This window comes from Pteropus alecto, unplaced genomic scaffold (assembly GCF_000325575.1).
Source record: "Pteropus alecto unplaced genomic scaffold, ASM32557v1 scaffold20, whole genome shotgun sequence".
Taxonomy (NCBI): domain Eukaryota; kingdom Metazoa; phylum Chordata; class Mammalia; order Chiroptera; family Pteropodidae; genus Pteropus; species Pteropus alecto.
The window spans coordinates 27,091,096-27,105,585 of record NW_006436298.1 but is presented as its reverse complement, the minus strand read 5'-3'; the positions used below and the strand labels follow the sequence as shown (position 1 = coordinate 27,105,585).

Genomic DNA, 14,490 nt, shown 5'->3' with positions numbered 1-14,490 from the left:
ATTAATAACTCATTGTCATTAACATGCTATATTTTTCTCTATTTTGTTTACTTTTTAATTTTGTTTATAGAATATTTTTGATATATAGAAAAATATTTGAATTTGTTAATTCTGTCAATCTTATAGTGTTTTCTTTGCTCTTATAATGGAAACCTGTTTTAAGCTTGGGTAAATTTTTGTTATCAAATTCCAGATTAGTTTCAATGGAAGTGAAGGGAGGCGCAGTAGAAGTAGGAGATACTCTGGATCTGATAGTGATTCAATCTCAGAAAGGAAAAGGCCAAAGAAACGTGGAAGACCACGGACTATCCCTCGAGAGAATATTAAAGGATTTAGTGATGCAGAAATTCGGCGGTAAGATGACTTAAGACCATTTTACTTCAACCTGCTTTTTATTAGAGGGTGCAACTAAAATAGAGAAATCCCATGGGCTTCAAAGATTAAGATGAAAGTTTTAGAGGAGGCAAATATAACTGTACAGATTGGGTGTTTCTGCTTTTGAGTGTTCATTATAACTGTAAGAGAAAAACCAAGTTTGGCATCTGATCTTTGCATATTATTTATTTATTTATTAGTCTATTCAGACTGCTAAATTTCTTTTAGTTTTATTAATGTGTTCAGAATAGTAGTCCTTTTGAATATGAACATATATTTCAATACATTAGGTTTATTTAGTAAATATTCTCACTGAACTTATGACTCCCGACATTACTATTTTTATGTGGGAAGAATTTAGTTCTGTAGTTTTCTAGCTTTTTAACTCTGAGGTGATTGGCTTTTTGAAAGTAACTATGTTACAATCACTTCTGATATGTCCAAGTAGGAATTGAGGTAAGGTTGGCCATGCAAGATAAATTGTAGTAATTTTCTTTCAAAATATGTTTATGTCTATATACAGATTTATTTAAGGGGAATATAATAATAGTTTAATTTTGTTTATGTAATATTTTTGCTTGTGAAATTTGTAAAAAGGTTGTTTATTGTTGTATTTTGAGAGTTTGTTGTTTCTTTCAAGCCATTGTAACTCTTTTCTTTTACATCATAGACCTGACCGATAAAGTTCTTCCTCATTCTTTCTACCAGAAAACTAAATATATTGTTAGATTTTATTAAGGGTACTTTTATGACCACCTGATTTGCTGGACTTTGTCTTTAGTTGAAGAGGCATTTCAACTTCTACTTTTCCTGGATATTTTCTCTCATCCATCAACCGCTTTGTTCTTAAATAAAATTTTTATTTTTCCATCGCTGGTACAATACCATACATCTGAATTAAACCTATATTCAGTAAAATTTTATCAACACTTGGAATGTGGGGAGGTGTAATATGATTGACAATTCTGGAGCCACTTCCCATGGTAGTCTTGAACCTTTTTTGTCTTGTGAAAATAATAAAGTAATTTCTAAAATAAAATTTAGCTTCTATTGTTTTATTTATATTGGTTTATAAACATCATCCTGGTTGTTAAAATATGTCTTGTCTTGATATATTTTAATGTTTTAACATTTTGATTTCTAGCATAAATTATTCATTTTTTTTAGTAATGGTGCTTTGAATTAATTTTTCCACTAACAAATATTTTCTTATTTCTATGTATTTATAAATGTATTTTTTAATAGATTGTGAAGGCACCATTTAAACCAAATAATTATTTTCTATTAGGTTTATCAAGAGTTACAAGAAATTTGGTGGCCCTCTGGAAAGGTAAATACATTTATTATTCTCATAGAATTATAGCATGAGTTATGTGCTTGTCAGCTTTATTTGTTTATACTAATATTCAATTTAGCTACTTTGTTAAATTTGCATTAAAACAGGCATTTACAAAGTTAATCTATAGAAAATAAAATTCATGTGTATTTTTTAAAAATGTTCTTGTACTATCCTTAATTCATTCTAGTCTCACATTTTATCTGCAAATTAAGGATTCTATGAAAGACATGTTTGTAAATTACTTTTCATTTTTGTAGTGTAAGATATTTTTCAAATGTTTTATCTCGGGTTTTTTTTTTTTTTTTTTTAAGTTATAAACTAGCAGATTCATTCTTAGAGAAGCTGAGTTGCTAACAGCCTTCTGGCTTAAAGACTGGTTTTATTTTAAGTTATTGGTTAATCTAATTATTGATGATTTGGATATTCTTTGTCCTTTTTTGTAGCAAACCCTCTGGATATAGAGTTGTAAAGACTCAAATTTGTTAACTCTGTTTTTCTTTTTTTCTCTCCAAAACTCCCTCTTAAAGATATTTTCTGTTTTAATTTAAGGTGACTTTCATGCAGTGCAATGAAAGACTTGCATAATTGTTTTATATGATGAAAAAACATTTTGAACATGAATATTAACTCAGCGCATAGTAATAAAAAACAAGTTTTATAATCTTTTTCATTTATAATTATCATCATGCTTAGCCACTTCTTTTGAACTTAAGATCTGGTCAATTATGAAAAGCTTTTATAGGATTATTAATATAATCTTTAAATCTGGAGCATACCATTTGCTCTGTATTTAATTGGTTAATTTTATTATTATCCTTCAGTATATAAATGGATCGTTTACCCACCAGATCTTACTAGTTTTGTGTACCCTGTGCCAGTTATGTAAATTAGAATTTGTAGGACATGCAAATGTGTTTTGTAGAACTTGAGAGTAAGTGAAACTTTTTCTGTCTTAAATGGCACCACTTTATTTTGCCTATTTACCTGAAAATTGTATTATTTTATTACAGATTAGATGCAATTGCTCGAGATGCTGAATTGGTTGATAAGTCAGAGACAGACCTCAGACGACTAGGAGAATTAGTACATAATGGTTGCATTAAAGCTTTAAAGGATAATTCTTCAGGAACAGAACGGACAGGTAATACTAAAATGAGAGTGATTTAAAGAAGTAAATGGAAGTTTCAAAATATGCTTTTATTAAGTTAGGTAGATATTATTATACCTTATCTATTCATCAGTCTTAAAAGATGCTTTACAAAACAGATCAGTGTCATTCCTGGGTAATAGGAAATGAGGAACAGAATTATATTATTGAAGGCGATAGAATCTATCTGCCTGGTATAATTCTGGCTGGGAGGTAACATCAGGAATTAGTTGTACTATATTATTAGCATAGGTGACTGGGAAAAGATTATAAGAATACACAATGTGATATTGGTTTTGGGTATAGTTACTTCACTTTGCTTATTTTGTAATTCATCTACCTAAATAATATTTAGAAGAGATAAAGGCGGTCAAATATGTGGTGACAGAAAGAAATCTAACTATTGGAGGTAAACACACAGTGTAAAACATATATATGCCTTACTTTTAAAGTGTACAGCTGAAACTTACTGGATTTCGTTAACCAATGTCACCGTAAAAAAATTAATTAATTAAAAAATATTTAGATGCGATTTAGTAATCAGACATACTGGGGGAAAAGAGAACACTAGAACTTTTATTTAGAAGCTGGCCATATTTTAATAGATTGATATGATATATCTTGTACAATTGGTAAAACACTTAAATATGTGAAATGCTTTTTATGAATTCCTACTGCTATATTATAGTCACTAATTTGTATTTAAAAATCTTGAACATTAATATTAACTCAGCGCATAGTAATAAAATTTTTGTCAGCAAATCTCCCCTTAATATAAATAAGTAATGTTTATTAATATAGGTAAATAATATGTATTCATATAAGTAATACCATATGTTGCTTTTTTATGTTGTAGAATTATATAGTTTATACTTTTTTATATTCTTTTAAAAAAATTAAGGTGGTAGACTTGGAAAAGTAAAGGGTCCAACATTCCGAATATCAGGAGTACAGGTGAATGCCAAGCTAGTCATCTCCCATGAAGAAGAATTAATACCATTGCACAAATCCATTCCTTCAGATCCAGAAGAAAGAAAGCAGTGAGTTATTTACTTTTTCCATTGTAAAATATTCATTGTTATTCAATAATTTGGATATCAATGTAGGTTAAAGTGTTTTTTTATGTCATTGTGTCATTGGTGAGTTTGACTCATGTTTTTAAACATAAAATACAGTATTTTAAGTTATATGTTATTCAAAATTTTTAATAAGCCAATTATAAAGTTGACATTGGTTATTAACTTTAATGCTAGGTATACTATCCCATGCCATACAAAGGCAGCTCATTTTGATATAGATTGGGGCAAAGAAGATGATTCCAATTTGTTAATTGGTATCTACGAATATGGATATGGAAGCTGGGAAATGATTAAAATGGATCCTGACCTCAGTCTAACACACAAGGTACTTAAATATTTGATTCTGTTGATCATTAATGTTGAATTTAATTTTTGCTTTTAAATTACGTCAGAAATAAACTCAACCAGGAGTCAGAAAATCAAGACTCTAGCTAGCTGTGTGACCTTGGCTTCTTTAGCATCTGGTGTTCATGATGGGGTTGAATTTAAATGATCTCTTGAGATTTTGCTTTATCTCTGAAATTATATTTTTGTTACTGAGGTAAAAGTGTATAACATTGGATGCTAAATACACTATTGTATATTCAAAAGAAATTTCCAGCCTCATACTGTATGTTCTCATTTTGAACGGAGGGATTTTTTTTCTTGTGTATTTAGAATTCATTTCCAGGGAAGCTAAATCTTTGGCTGTGGCATAGGTATAAAAATATGTGTTTTGCATGCTAGGTTGTTTATTCCTACAAACTTAAAGAATGGTAACTTAATTATACATATTTTTTTAAATGGATAAGCAGTTTTTAGCTTATAAATTTCTCATGTTTATTAAAGACAACCTGAAAAAATTAATTGCTTTTCAGATTCTTCCAGATGATCCTGATAAAAAACCACAAGCGAAACAGTTGCAGACACGTGCAGACTACCTCATCAAATTACTTAGTAAAGATATTGCAAGAAAAGAAGCTCAGAGACTCTCTGGTGCAGTAAGTTAAAATTCAAATACTTAAGAGTACTTTACTTTTCAGTAAGATAAATCTATTTCATTGATTACTGTAGACATCCAGTTAATATGAGCCTATAAGTGTATTTTTCTGTACTTTAGTAACATTATTTGAATATGGTAATATTTTGCCTTAAATTATCTCAACATTCATGTTAATACTGATGAGTCAGAAGTGGGGTTAGTTTTTTTTCCCCCTAGTATTTGGAGAGGGAGTGGGGCAACGTACTTAGAATGGAGTACTTTTCGAGCGGTCAAGCCTCCATTACTGTTTTGGGGTCTCTAAAAAAGTAAGAAAAAGACGCTAAAAGAGGTAATTAGAAACTACAGTGACCTTTAAAAATTTACTTGTGATCACAATGTTATAACTACCTACATACCGTTAAAAATGATTTCTAATGCTATATCTGGTAGCACTGAATTTAGTTGAATAACTTAGGATAGTGAAAAACCCTCCTTCTATTTCTCTTTACTTCTCATTTTTTTTAATGAAAAAAATGTATGTTAATATTTATTATTCACATTAACATATATTTAATTCATTAAGTTTTATGACTTTCGTTGACTTTCTAAAACTGATGTAGCTTATTATTAACAGGCTAAGAATTGGCTAGGAATATTTTTTTTAGCTTTTTAGATTTAGTATTTAAGAAGTGTTTTTTTTTAAAATGGAATCTGTGGAGTTGGTTAGAATAAATATAATTATTTTTAGGGAGGTTCAAAGAGGAGAAAAGCAAGAGCTAAGAAGAATAAAGCAATGAAGTCTATAAAAGTGAAAGAGGAAATGAAGAGTGATTCTTCTCCCCTGCCTTCAGAAAAGTCTGATGAAGATGATAAGGTAAGAATGTGTTTTAGAAAAGCAACCTCTTTATATAGAAAGGGAACATGGCTTGTTTTGGTATTCTTTAAATTTGAAATATGAACTAAGGTCTGAAATTTTATTTTTATGTACTGAAGTTTTCTTTTATAGTTCAGTATGTAGTCTCATTTATAGACCGGTATTCTACCCATCCAGTAGAATATTATATATCACTAGGGAATAGAGCAAAGGTCCTTCCTTTTCAAACATTTGCCATTTGAGAAAGGTTCTGTCTCCTTTAATTTTATTAGGAATTTTGAATAGGACTGGCTTACCTTAGTTTTTATAGGAAGGTAAACATTGCATGTATCATTATTAATGAGATTCTGGGTTATTTCTTTCAGAATCCACATACATGCAAACCATAGCCATGCAAAGAAAAATTAATCTTTGTCAAGATTTGGTTAGTAATACATTGGCCATACTTGCACTTTCCAGGATGAGATCACTTCTGTGAAACATCCAAATAAAAAAATTAAAACAGAAAGAGACAGTGAAGAAAAACCTGATTCAGATGTTTGTATAAAGAAGGAACCAGAAGAAAAGAGGGAAGCAAAAGAAAAGGAGAATAAAAGAGAACTTAAAAGGGAGATAAAAGAAAAAGAGGATAAGAAAGATATAAAGGAAAAAGATTTTAAAGAAAAAAGAGAAAAAGTAAAAGAAGCTATGCAGAAAGAAAAAGACATAAAGGAAGAAAAGGTACGCAAATCATAATGTAAAATTTAGATAGTTACACAATCAACTTACATTTTAGGAAAATAAATTGCCTATCAGCCCAAATTAGCCTTAGTAATGTAACAGTTCTTTTAAAATACATGTGGGTGTCTAGTAGAGGAGAAAAATAGGTTCGAATCCTTTTTTTAAGTTCCTTAAGGTAATATTACTGAGTAGTTTTATTTTTAGTTTCCCCAAATAAAATGGGAAAAGATAAAATAGATAAGAATAATAAATGTAAATAGCAACTGTGAAATATAATAAGAGAGTAATTATTTTCTGCAGGTGTTAATCATTTTGTTTTTGTTGTTAGGTTTCATTTTTATTTTCTCTTTTTCTTCAGTTGAGTGAATCCAAGTCTGATAGCAAAGAAAGATCCAAGAAGTCTGCAGTGTCAGATGCTCCAGTTCATATCACTGCAAGTGGTGAACCAGTTCCCATATCAGAAGAATCTGAAGAGCTGGATCAAAAGACATTCAGCATTGTAAGTAGTAGGCTTTCTGGTTATTAGTAGTAATTCTTATAACATTTAAATTGCAATTTCATCTTCTGGAGCTTTTAATTTAGAAATGTATTTGAATTTGATAGTACTGCAGTTCAGATTAATAAAAATGATATATTTAAATTTTGAAAGGTATCTTAAATTTAGAATCAACTTAGAAAAACTTTTTAATAAAATAAAGACTTTAAGAGGAGGTGTGTAGGGACTACTTAGAGCGACTTTTAAACCTTTCAATTCCTGAACCTATCATCTATATAAAAGTAGTACTTATCTACAGTGAAGGACTAGGTTCTTTTCTAGTCTTTTGCAGTCTAGTATTTTTAGAATATACAATGAAAACAAGAAGTGAAAATTTAAAGAATATATAGAAAATATATGTTTTATTCCTAGATTAAGTAGACAGAAAATTGCACTGTCAAATTGATAAAATAGTTTCTAAAATTTCTGTACCTATCCCCTTGTGGACTATCACAGAGTTCATACACCACACTTTGAGTAACACTGGTCTACAATAAAGTGGTTTTACATGCTTCCATGCTTTTTATCAAGTAAAGGAGAGTCTATCTTGTCCTTTTCCCATATGGCTTAGTTACTGGATATAATCAGGAACCCACAGTTGTCTCAACTGGAAATTGATTCCGATATGACTTTTGAGGAAAACTTTATAGTGAGGTTGCAGTGTTGGGAAAGCAGCGTGTATGCTGGTTAAATATACTGACTCTGAAGCCAGAGTGCTGCTGTTAGGAAAGTATGAGGATTAAATGAGTTGATACATGTAAAAGTTTTCAAAACAGTGCTCTGCTCAGAAAATTGTTAGTGGTTGTGTTGGATGTTGTTATTGAATTCAGAGATGCTAGTAGATTGATAGATGATTGAAAAAGTCTAGATACAGAACAAAATCAAGAAAGAGTAATAATGTTAGAGAAAAAAAGACTGATTATGAGACAGGTATAAATTATTAGGACTTGAATAGAAAATATATAATTACAGGTAGCAATTGAAGGGAAAATTTATAGTCTATAAATATCTCATTTATATGTATGCACAGATATATGTATATACATGGTCATATAAGAATCTTCAGGGATTTCTAGAATCTGAATCTTATACTGTATGGAGCTATTAACATAACCCCATCACTTGTTAGACTTAGGTGTAATCTTAAACCGGTTTTATCACTGGTATAATCAAATACTGTACTTGAAAGAGAAATTTTCACATTTTAAAATTATGTTTGTGTTTGACCTCTACTATGCCATTCTTGATCCCAGCTCACCTTGTCCCATTTTCTTCTATTTTGTATCCTGACTAGAGAGTGTTGATTAATGAAACCATTTATTCTTTTCCTACTAATCCTGTGACATGCCTTAATTTAGCTTTAAATATTTTTTATGCTCTTTAAATATAATAGTTCCTGCCAGTTTTCTTTCTCGCTTTTGGCTGTTGACATCCATTCAATCCTGAGAATATTGGGAACATTCAAAATAAGCTGTTCTTGCTCCTGTCTTCCATTTTATTTACTTGAATGTATACCTTATCTCTGGATTTTCATTTTTCTCTCTTTATGCTCACATGCTGGGATTCCTTAGCACCTTTTTAAGGCTAACCTTTCCATTTGTGATCTAGATCTTCATCTATCTTCTATCCGTTTTCTATTGATTTTTTACACCCTCACTGGGGTGGGTTGGAGTGGAGAGTGGTAGTGGTGTGCTTTACTTTTCTGAGGTGAAAACATTGAACACTTTTGAACTGCTTCCCCTACTCTGCCTGCCTCATTACTGAGTTAGGTGAAATTGCACCTCTTGCCTCTTTTCTTTGCCCACATTTCCTCCTTAGCCTTTTTTTTTTAAAGAGTCAAAAAGGAAAGTTTATTAGAAAAGGGATAACACTCCATAGACAGAGTGTGGTCTCTTCTCAGAGGCAGAGAGTGAGTGGGACAGTGAGAAACAGTGAGAGACAAGAGTAAAGGCACTGAGAGGGACCTCTCCTTAGCCTGTTGACTTGTTAATATAATGCTGAAAAGGAAAATTGCCTGATGTACCCAATGAATTTTTTTCCATTAACTTTCATAAGTAATCTTCAAATCTCTTGAATTATGGAGAGAAAGAATTGAATAGTCTTAAACATAGACTTTGGAGCCAGACTTCTCAGCTTACATGGTTAGGACTTTACTGCTATATACAGTTGACTCTTGAACACACAGGTTTGGATTGTGTGGGTCTACTTACACTCGGATATTTTTCAGTTGACCCATGCAGTTCAAACCCAAGTTACTCAAGGTCAATTGGTGGTTGGGAATCTGTGCATATAGAGGGCCAGTGGGTGCCCCTAACCCCTGCATCATTCAACGGTCAGCTGTAAATTTTACTTGGGAATAGCTCTGATTATTAAGTTAAGGGGCCTTTTCTCAATATTTACTGTGATATCTTTGCCTTATTTGACACCTCTTGATTTTCCTTATGTCTTACAGATTTGTTTTTCGAAATATCAGTATAATTTAGCACTTAAGAGAGTAGAGTTTGAGGTCATACTTGGTTTGACAGATGTCATTTCAAGCTTTAATTTCCTCTATAAAATCAAGTGGTATTGTGAAGGTCTGTTGTCAGAATCAGATGAGGCGCATTTTTTAAGTAATGCATAACCTCTGATAGCTAAGTACTTTACAAGTATTTGCCATTTTTCCAATTCCCATCTCCAGACCTTGACTTCAGCATAGATTTTAGTCATCAATTCCTCTCCTTTTTATCCACCTACAGTCAATGAGCAAATCATATTAGCTCTACCACTGGTTCAAGCCCCAGCTATCTCTTTTCTGGATTATTTCAATCGCTTTATAGTTGTTCTCACTGCTTCCACCCTTCTCATCTTGCCTGTATGCCCTTTTATACCTCAGTTCATTCTTCACATAGCAACGAGAGTGATAATGACTGTTATAGGGAGAATAAAGTCACCACATGTTACTTTTCTGCCTAAAATTCTCAAATGGCTTTCCCTCTCATATAGGATAAAAGATTGATAACAGTAGCCTAAAAGATATAGCATCTGGTTTAGTCCCCATCACCTCCTGCTAGTTTTCTCACTCACTTGGTTTCAGCCACACTGTATTCATACTGTTCCCTTGACCAAGTTTAGGACATTTGTTCTTGCTCTTCTCTTTGCTCAAGATGGCTTACTCCTTCATTTTCTTTAGATGTCTACTCAAACATCATCCTTCTCTGAAATCTTATATAAAGTAGAAAGTTCCATACTTCTTCTTGCTTTATTTTTCTATGTAATAGTTGTCATCCTCTAACACACTGTGTCTTGTTTATTGGCTCTCTTCTGCTAGAGTACAGGTATAAGGCAGGGTCTCTGTTTATTTACTGCTCTTTTTATTGGTTCTAGAACAATACCTAGAAAATAGTTTGTACTCAATTTACATATTTTGAATAAATATTTTTTCTAGTAGATTATAAACTACCAAAATTGAACAAGAAACAGGAAATATAGAGAACAACTATGAATAATGCTAAAAATTAGAAGGATATTAAAGATTTTCCCTTTTTAGAAAAAGACATCAGGCCTGGCTGAGTTCTAATTTATTTAAATAAAGATTACAAAATTCCAAAGCTTTTTAAGGTATTCCTGACAAAAGGTGGACAACTTTTCAAGTTAATTTGGAGTAAAACTGATTAGAGTACTTAAATACAAATCTGCAAATATATATATACACTTAATTTATAATAAGAATGGCCCTTCACAGTAGTGATGTGTGAGGATTTCTTTTTTAAAATAAATGTTGTTGACTCAACTAAATATATTGTCTGTAGTTGATCCATTCTTGCATTCCTGGAATTTACTACTTGTAGATATAATTATTGTTAATTATAAATTTGTTTTGCATTTTTATCTATAAATTTTATCTATAATTTGCTTTTTTTAGTAATATCTTTATTCTGGCTTTGGTATAGGTTAGTTTTTATTACAAAAATTGAACTTCAGCTGAATCATATAATTTGAGTATGTCATTCTTTTGTTAGCATCCCAGTGATAATATAGGCCAGGGAAAAAGGTTGGTTTCTATCAACCACCAACTCCCTGACCACTAAAATATGATAGTAGCAAAATTCATTATTAGCTGTTTTGTCTCAAAGGTTTAGAGGAGTAGACAATTTATACTTGCAGTCATTTTGATTTTAATAACTTACCAGTAAAAACCCTTATTTTTTATATTTTATTCTATATTATAGTGAGTATAGAATATTAAACTCTGAAATATTTTATCTTTTAACATTCTGTTTAAGAGTGCTTATAATAGAGTGGTACAGTGTAAAAAGTACCATTTTTACAGACTAAAAATCCAAAGCTTTTACTTACACAAAGACTGATTTTAAATAATAATGGAAAGCTTTGCTTTCTAGAGAATCTATGGGGGAAACTCCAGATATTTAAGAGCTGTGAGGTGAGATTTAATTCTTATTTTAGCATCAAACAATGTTATTTTTACTCATGTAAATATCATTGAAAGAAGATCTTTGTTGAATTCGTGTTTTTAATACTTGTATTTATGTTTTTATTTTTCCATTTTAAAGTGTAAAGAAAGAATGAGGCCTGTCAAAGCAGCTTTGAAACAACTTGATAGGCCTGAGAAAGGCCTTTCAGAAAGAGAACAACTGGAGCATACTAGACAGTGTTTAATAAAAATTGGAGACCATATCACAGAATGTCTGAAAGAGTATACGAATCCTGAACAAATCAAGCAGTGGAGAAAGTAAGTGTTAAATTTGTGATTATGTAACCATCTATTTGTCTCATATTTCAATGTATTTTTCTACTTCTGAAGTTTAGATAACTTATATAATGTTTAGAGAGGTAACCTGAGGATGATTGTTTTCATTTTTTTTCCTTTAACTTTAAAGCTTTTTATTCATAAGTGATTGCTTAATTATGCATCATAATAAATCACAGTTGGAATCTCTACCTTTAAATAAGAAATAGTGAAAGCTGTTTCATTAAAATTCAGATTACATTTTATTTTTAAAAATCTTACATAATATCTTTAGAAATTGGTATGCCAAACAAATAAATGTATTGTTATGTAAACTTAGCAGTTCATCTTCTGGGTATGAGTATAAAGCCTTGTAAAAAATAATATCCTCAAGCAATGTAAAATGCAGAATTCTATTTTCCCCTTTATTTTAGAAGCAGCAGCAGTACAGTTGATCTTAAAATTCTAAATCTGCACTGCTTTACTATACAGATCACTTAATGATTACCAAATCCAGATCAGTATTAAACCAAACTACTAGACAAGTAAGGAAAAAAATAAAATGAGCACAAACCAGTCACTGATATCAGTTTATTAGTCTGCTGATTTCTCTGCTATATGCAGTGCCAGCTACACATCAAAACAAAAACTAATACCGTATTTCTGGAGGATTGACAATGATTAAAGTAAAAAGGGGGGCGGAAATTCTATACTTTTCTCCTTTTTCCTTAAACTCAACCAGGACCCATTATAGAGAGAGGAGATAAAAAGTTAATTATGGTCACTAGGCTTTTGAAAACAAGTGAAACTGAGCTATCAAGGTTAAAGAAATTAAAGCCATGCATGGAACAATAATAATAGCCTGAAATCATGTACCTGTAATGCCATGGAATGATCACTAGAGTTGATATCAGAAGATGTGCTTAGTCTCCATCTTGCCTAATTTTTGACTTTGTGGCCTTGAACAGTTGCCCCCAGTATTTTCATCTGTGAAATGGTAACATCTGTACTTGAAGCCCGTTATAAACTGTGGGGCACTACATGTTTTCCAATTATTGAATGATATATTATGAGGAATGAGAGATAATAATCCTAAAGTACTATATTTATACCATTTGGCTTAATCTCTTACTTTGGTTTGAATATATGTACTGGAGCTTTAATGCTTTTCTTAAATACCATAAAACAATTATTTTATTCTTCTCAAGCTCTTTCAACTCACGACGGTTCCCAAAACACAGAACCATAGAGCAAGAATACAATAAAGTTCAATTATATATATTAAGGTTTAATGAGAATATAGCCAGTTCTCTGTCTTTCTGTATTCAAGAGCCAAAGTTAAATTTTGTGTTAGTAGCTCCCAAACGTGTTCTTGATTGTTTGTGATAAAGTTAGGAAAATAAAGGCAATGCAGTGAATTATTCTTAAAGTTAAATTTAGTTAAAGGAGTATGTTAAAAGTTCTCCCCTACTTTTTAGTGTAAAGGAACCTGGTTTCTTTTCCTTTTCTTTTTTTTCTTTTTCTTTCTTTCTTTTTTTTTTTTTTTTTTTTTTGACATTCAGTATTATATTAGTTTCAGGTATTATAGTATAGTGCTTAGACTATTACATAGTTTACGAAGTACTCCCTCCTCATAAGTCTAGTATCCACCAGGCACCACAGTAAAAGAGCATGATTTCTATCCAAAAGTATGTCATTGTGTACTACATACTAGTTTTTAAGACCTTACAGAGTTTAGATTTTTGAGGTGGCGAAGAGGGAGGAATCTATTTTATTTGCTTTCTAGGTTAGAAATAAACATCTTATTGAAATTACATAGTGGCTAAAACAAATAAATGCTATTTCAGATTTAGTTTGTTATTAGAAAAGGGGTGGGGATATATGAAAGAAAAGAGACCAATAGCCAGGAGGCTTTTCTTCATGTTTGTCTTTACCTCCAAAGGTTTGATCCCTCTTTTTACCCAGTTGGCATATTACTGTTTTTCCCTTCCCCCATTTAGTTTCCTTCTACTTTGACTTCATATTCCCCTGCTGCCTGCCACTGTCTCTGGTTATACCAGATTTCTTTAAAGGGGAAGAGAGAACAGAAAGACTCCAGTTGAGAAATATATCAGAAAGTAAATTAGCGTTTACTCTGAGTGCTGTCTCAGAGTAAGATTGTGAAAAAAATCTTGGGAGCAAGGAAAAGAGTTCCATATATTAAAAGCTGTCATTGAACTGCTAACTCGTCTTACCCCACCTCACCCCACCCCACCCTAAGAACACAGCTATAGTTATTGATTTTACATAATGAAAGAAGACACAGACCTTACCTGTAATTATAGAGACTTGACTCATAATTACAGAGCAATTGATGTTAAGCAGTTTTTACAGTAACTAAAATAAACTGCTTTATTTCTTACTCAGATTTTTTATACATCTGTTGACCAAATGAATATTTGGTATGGAAATGGAATATTAGTTTTTATTTAAAAATCACTTTCAATCAAGTGATAATCTTAGTAATATAATGTATGTTTTTATTTCATTTGTCTTTCAGAGCACTTACGTGTTCTTTATTCTAACTGATCTTTTTAACAATGTCACGTTTAGGAAATCCAAACAATTTACTTCTATTTTATAAAAGAAAAAATGGACTCAAGTGAACGGCTTTGTTGGGTTGGGAGTGGGGTATGGCTAAGAAGGCATCCAGGGCTGAACTTTAAAGAGGGACTCACTCTTAGGTTTGTGT

General features: G+C 31.3%; 1 protein-coding gene across 2 annotated transcripts in view; it reads left to right on the top strand.

Annotated features, from left to right (window-relative positions):
- Positions 1–14,490, top strand: part of CHD1 (chromodomain helicase DNA binding protein 1) — a 67,853-nt gene that overhangs the window by 46,361 nt on the left and 7,002 nt on the right. The window contains exons 23-32 of one of the 2 annotated variants that reach the window (XM_025047713.1): positions 194–354; positions 1,664–1,705; positions 2,725–2,855; positions 3,763–3,901; positions 4,115–4,265; positions 4,798–4,920; positions 5,650–5,775; positions 6,235–6,495; positions 6,854–6,994; positions 11,584–11,762. In XM_025047713.1, coding sequence (XP_024903481.1) covers positions 194–354; positions 1,664–1,705; positions 2,725–2,855; positions 3,763–3,901; positions 4,115–4,265; positions 4,798–4,920; positions 5,650–5,775; positions 6,235–6,495; positions 6,854–6,994; positions 11,584–11,762 — 1,454 coding nt within the window. The remainder of the gene's footprint in view (positions 1–193; positions 355–1,663; positions 1,706–2,724; positions 2,856–3,762; positions 3,902–4,114; positions 4,266–4,797; positions 4,921–5,649; positions 5,776–6,234; positions 6,496–6,853; positions 6,995–11,583; positions 11,763–14,490) is intronic. The other variant, XM_006913244.3, reaches the window with a different exon arrangement.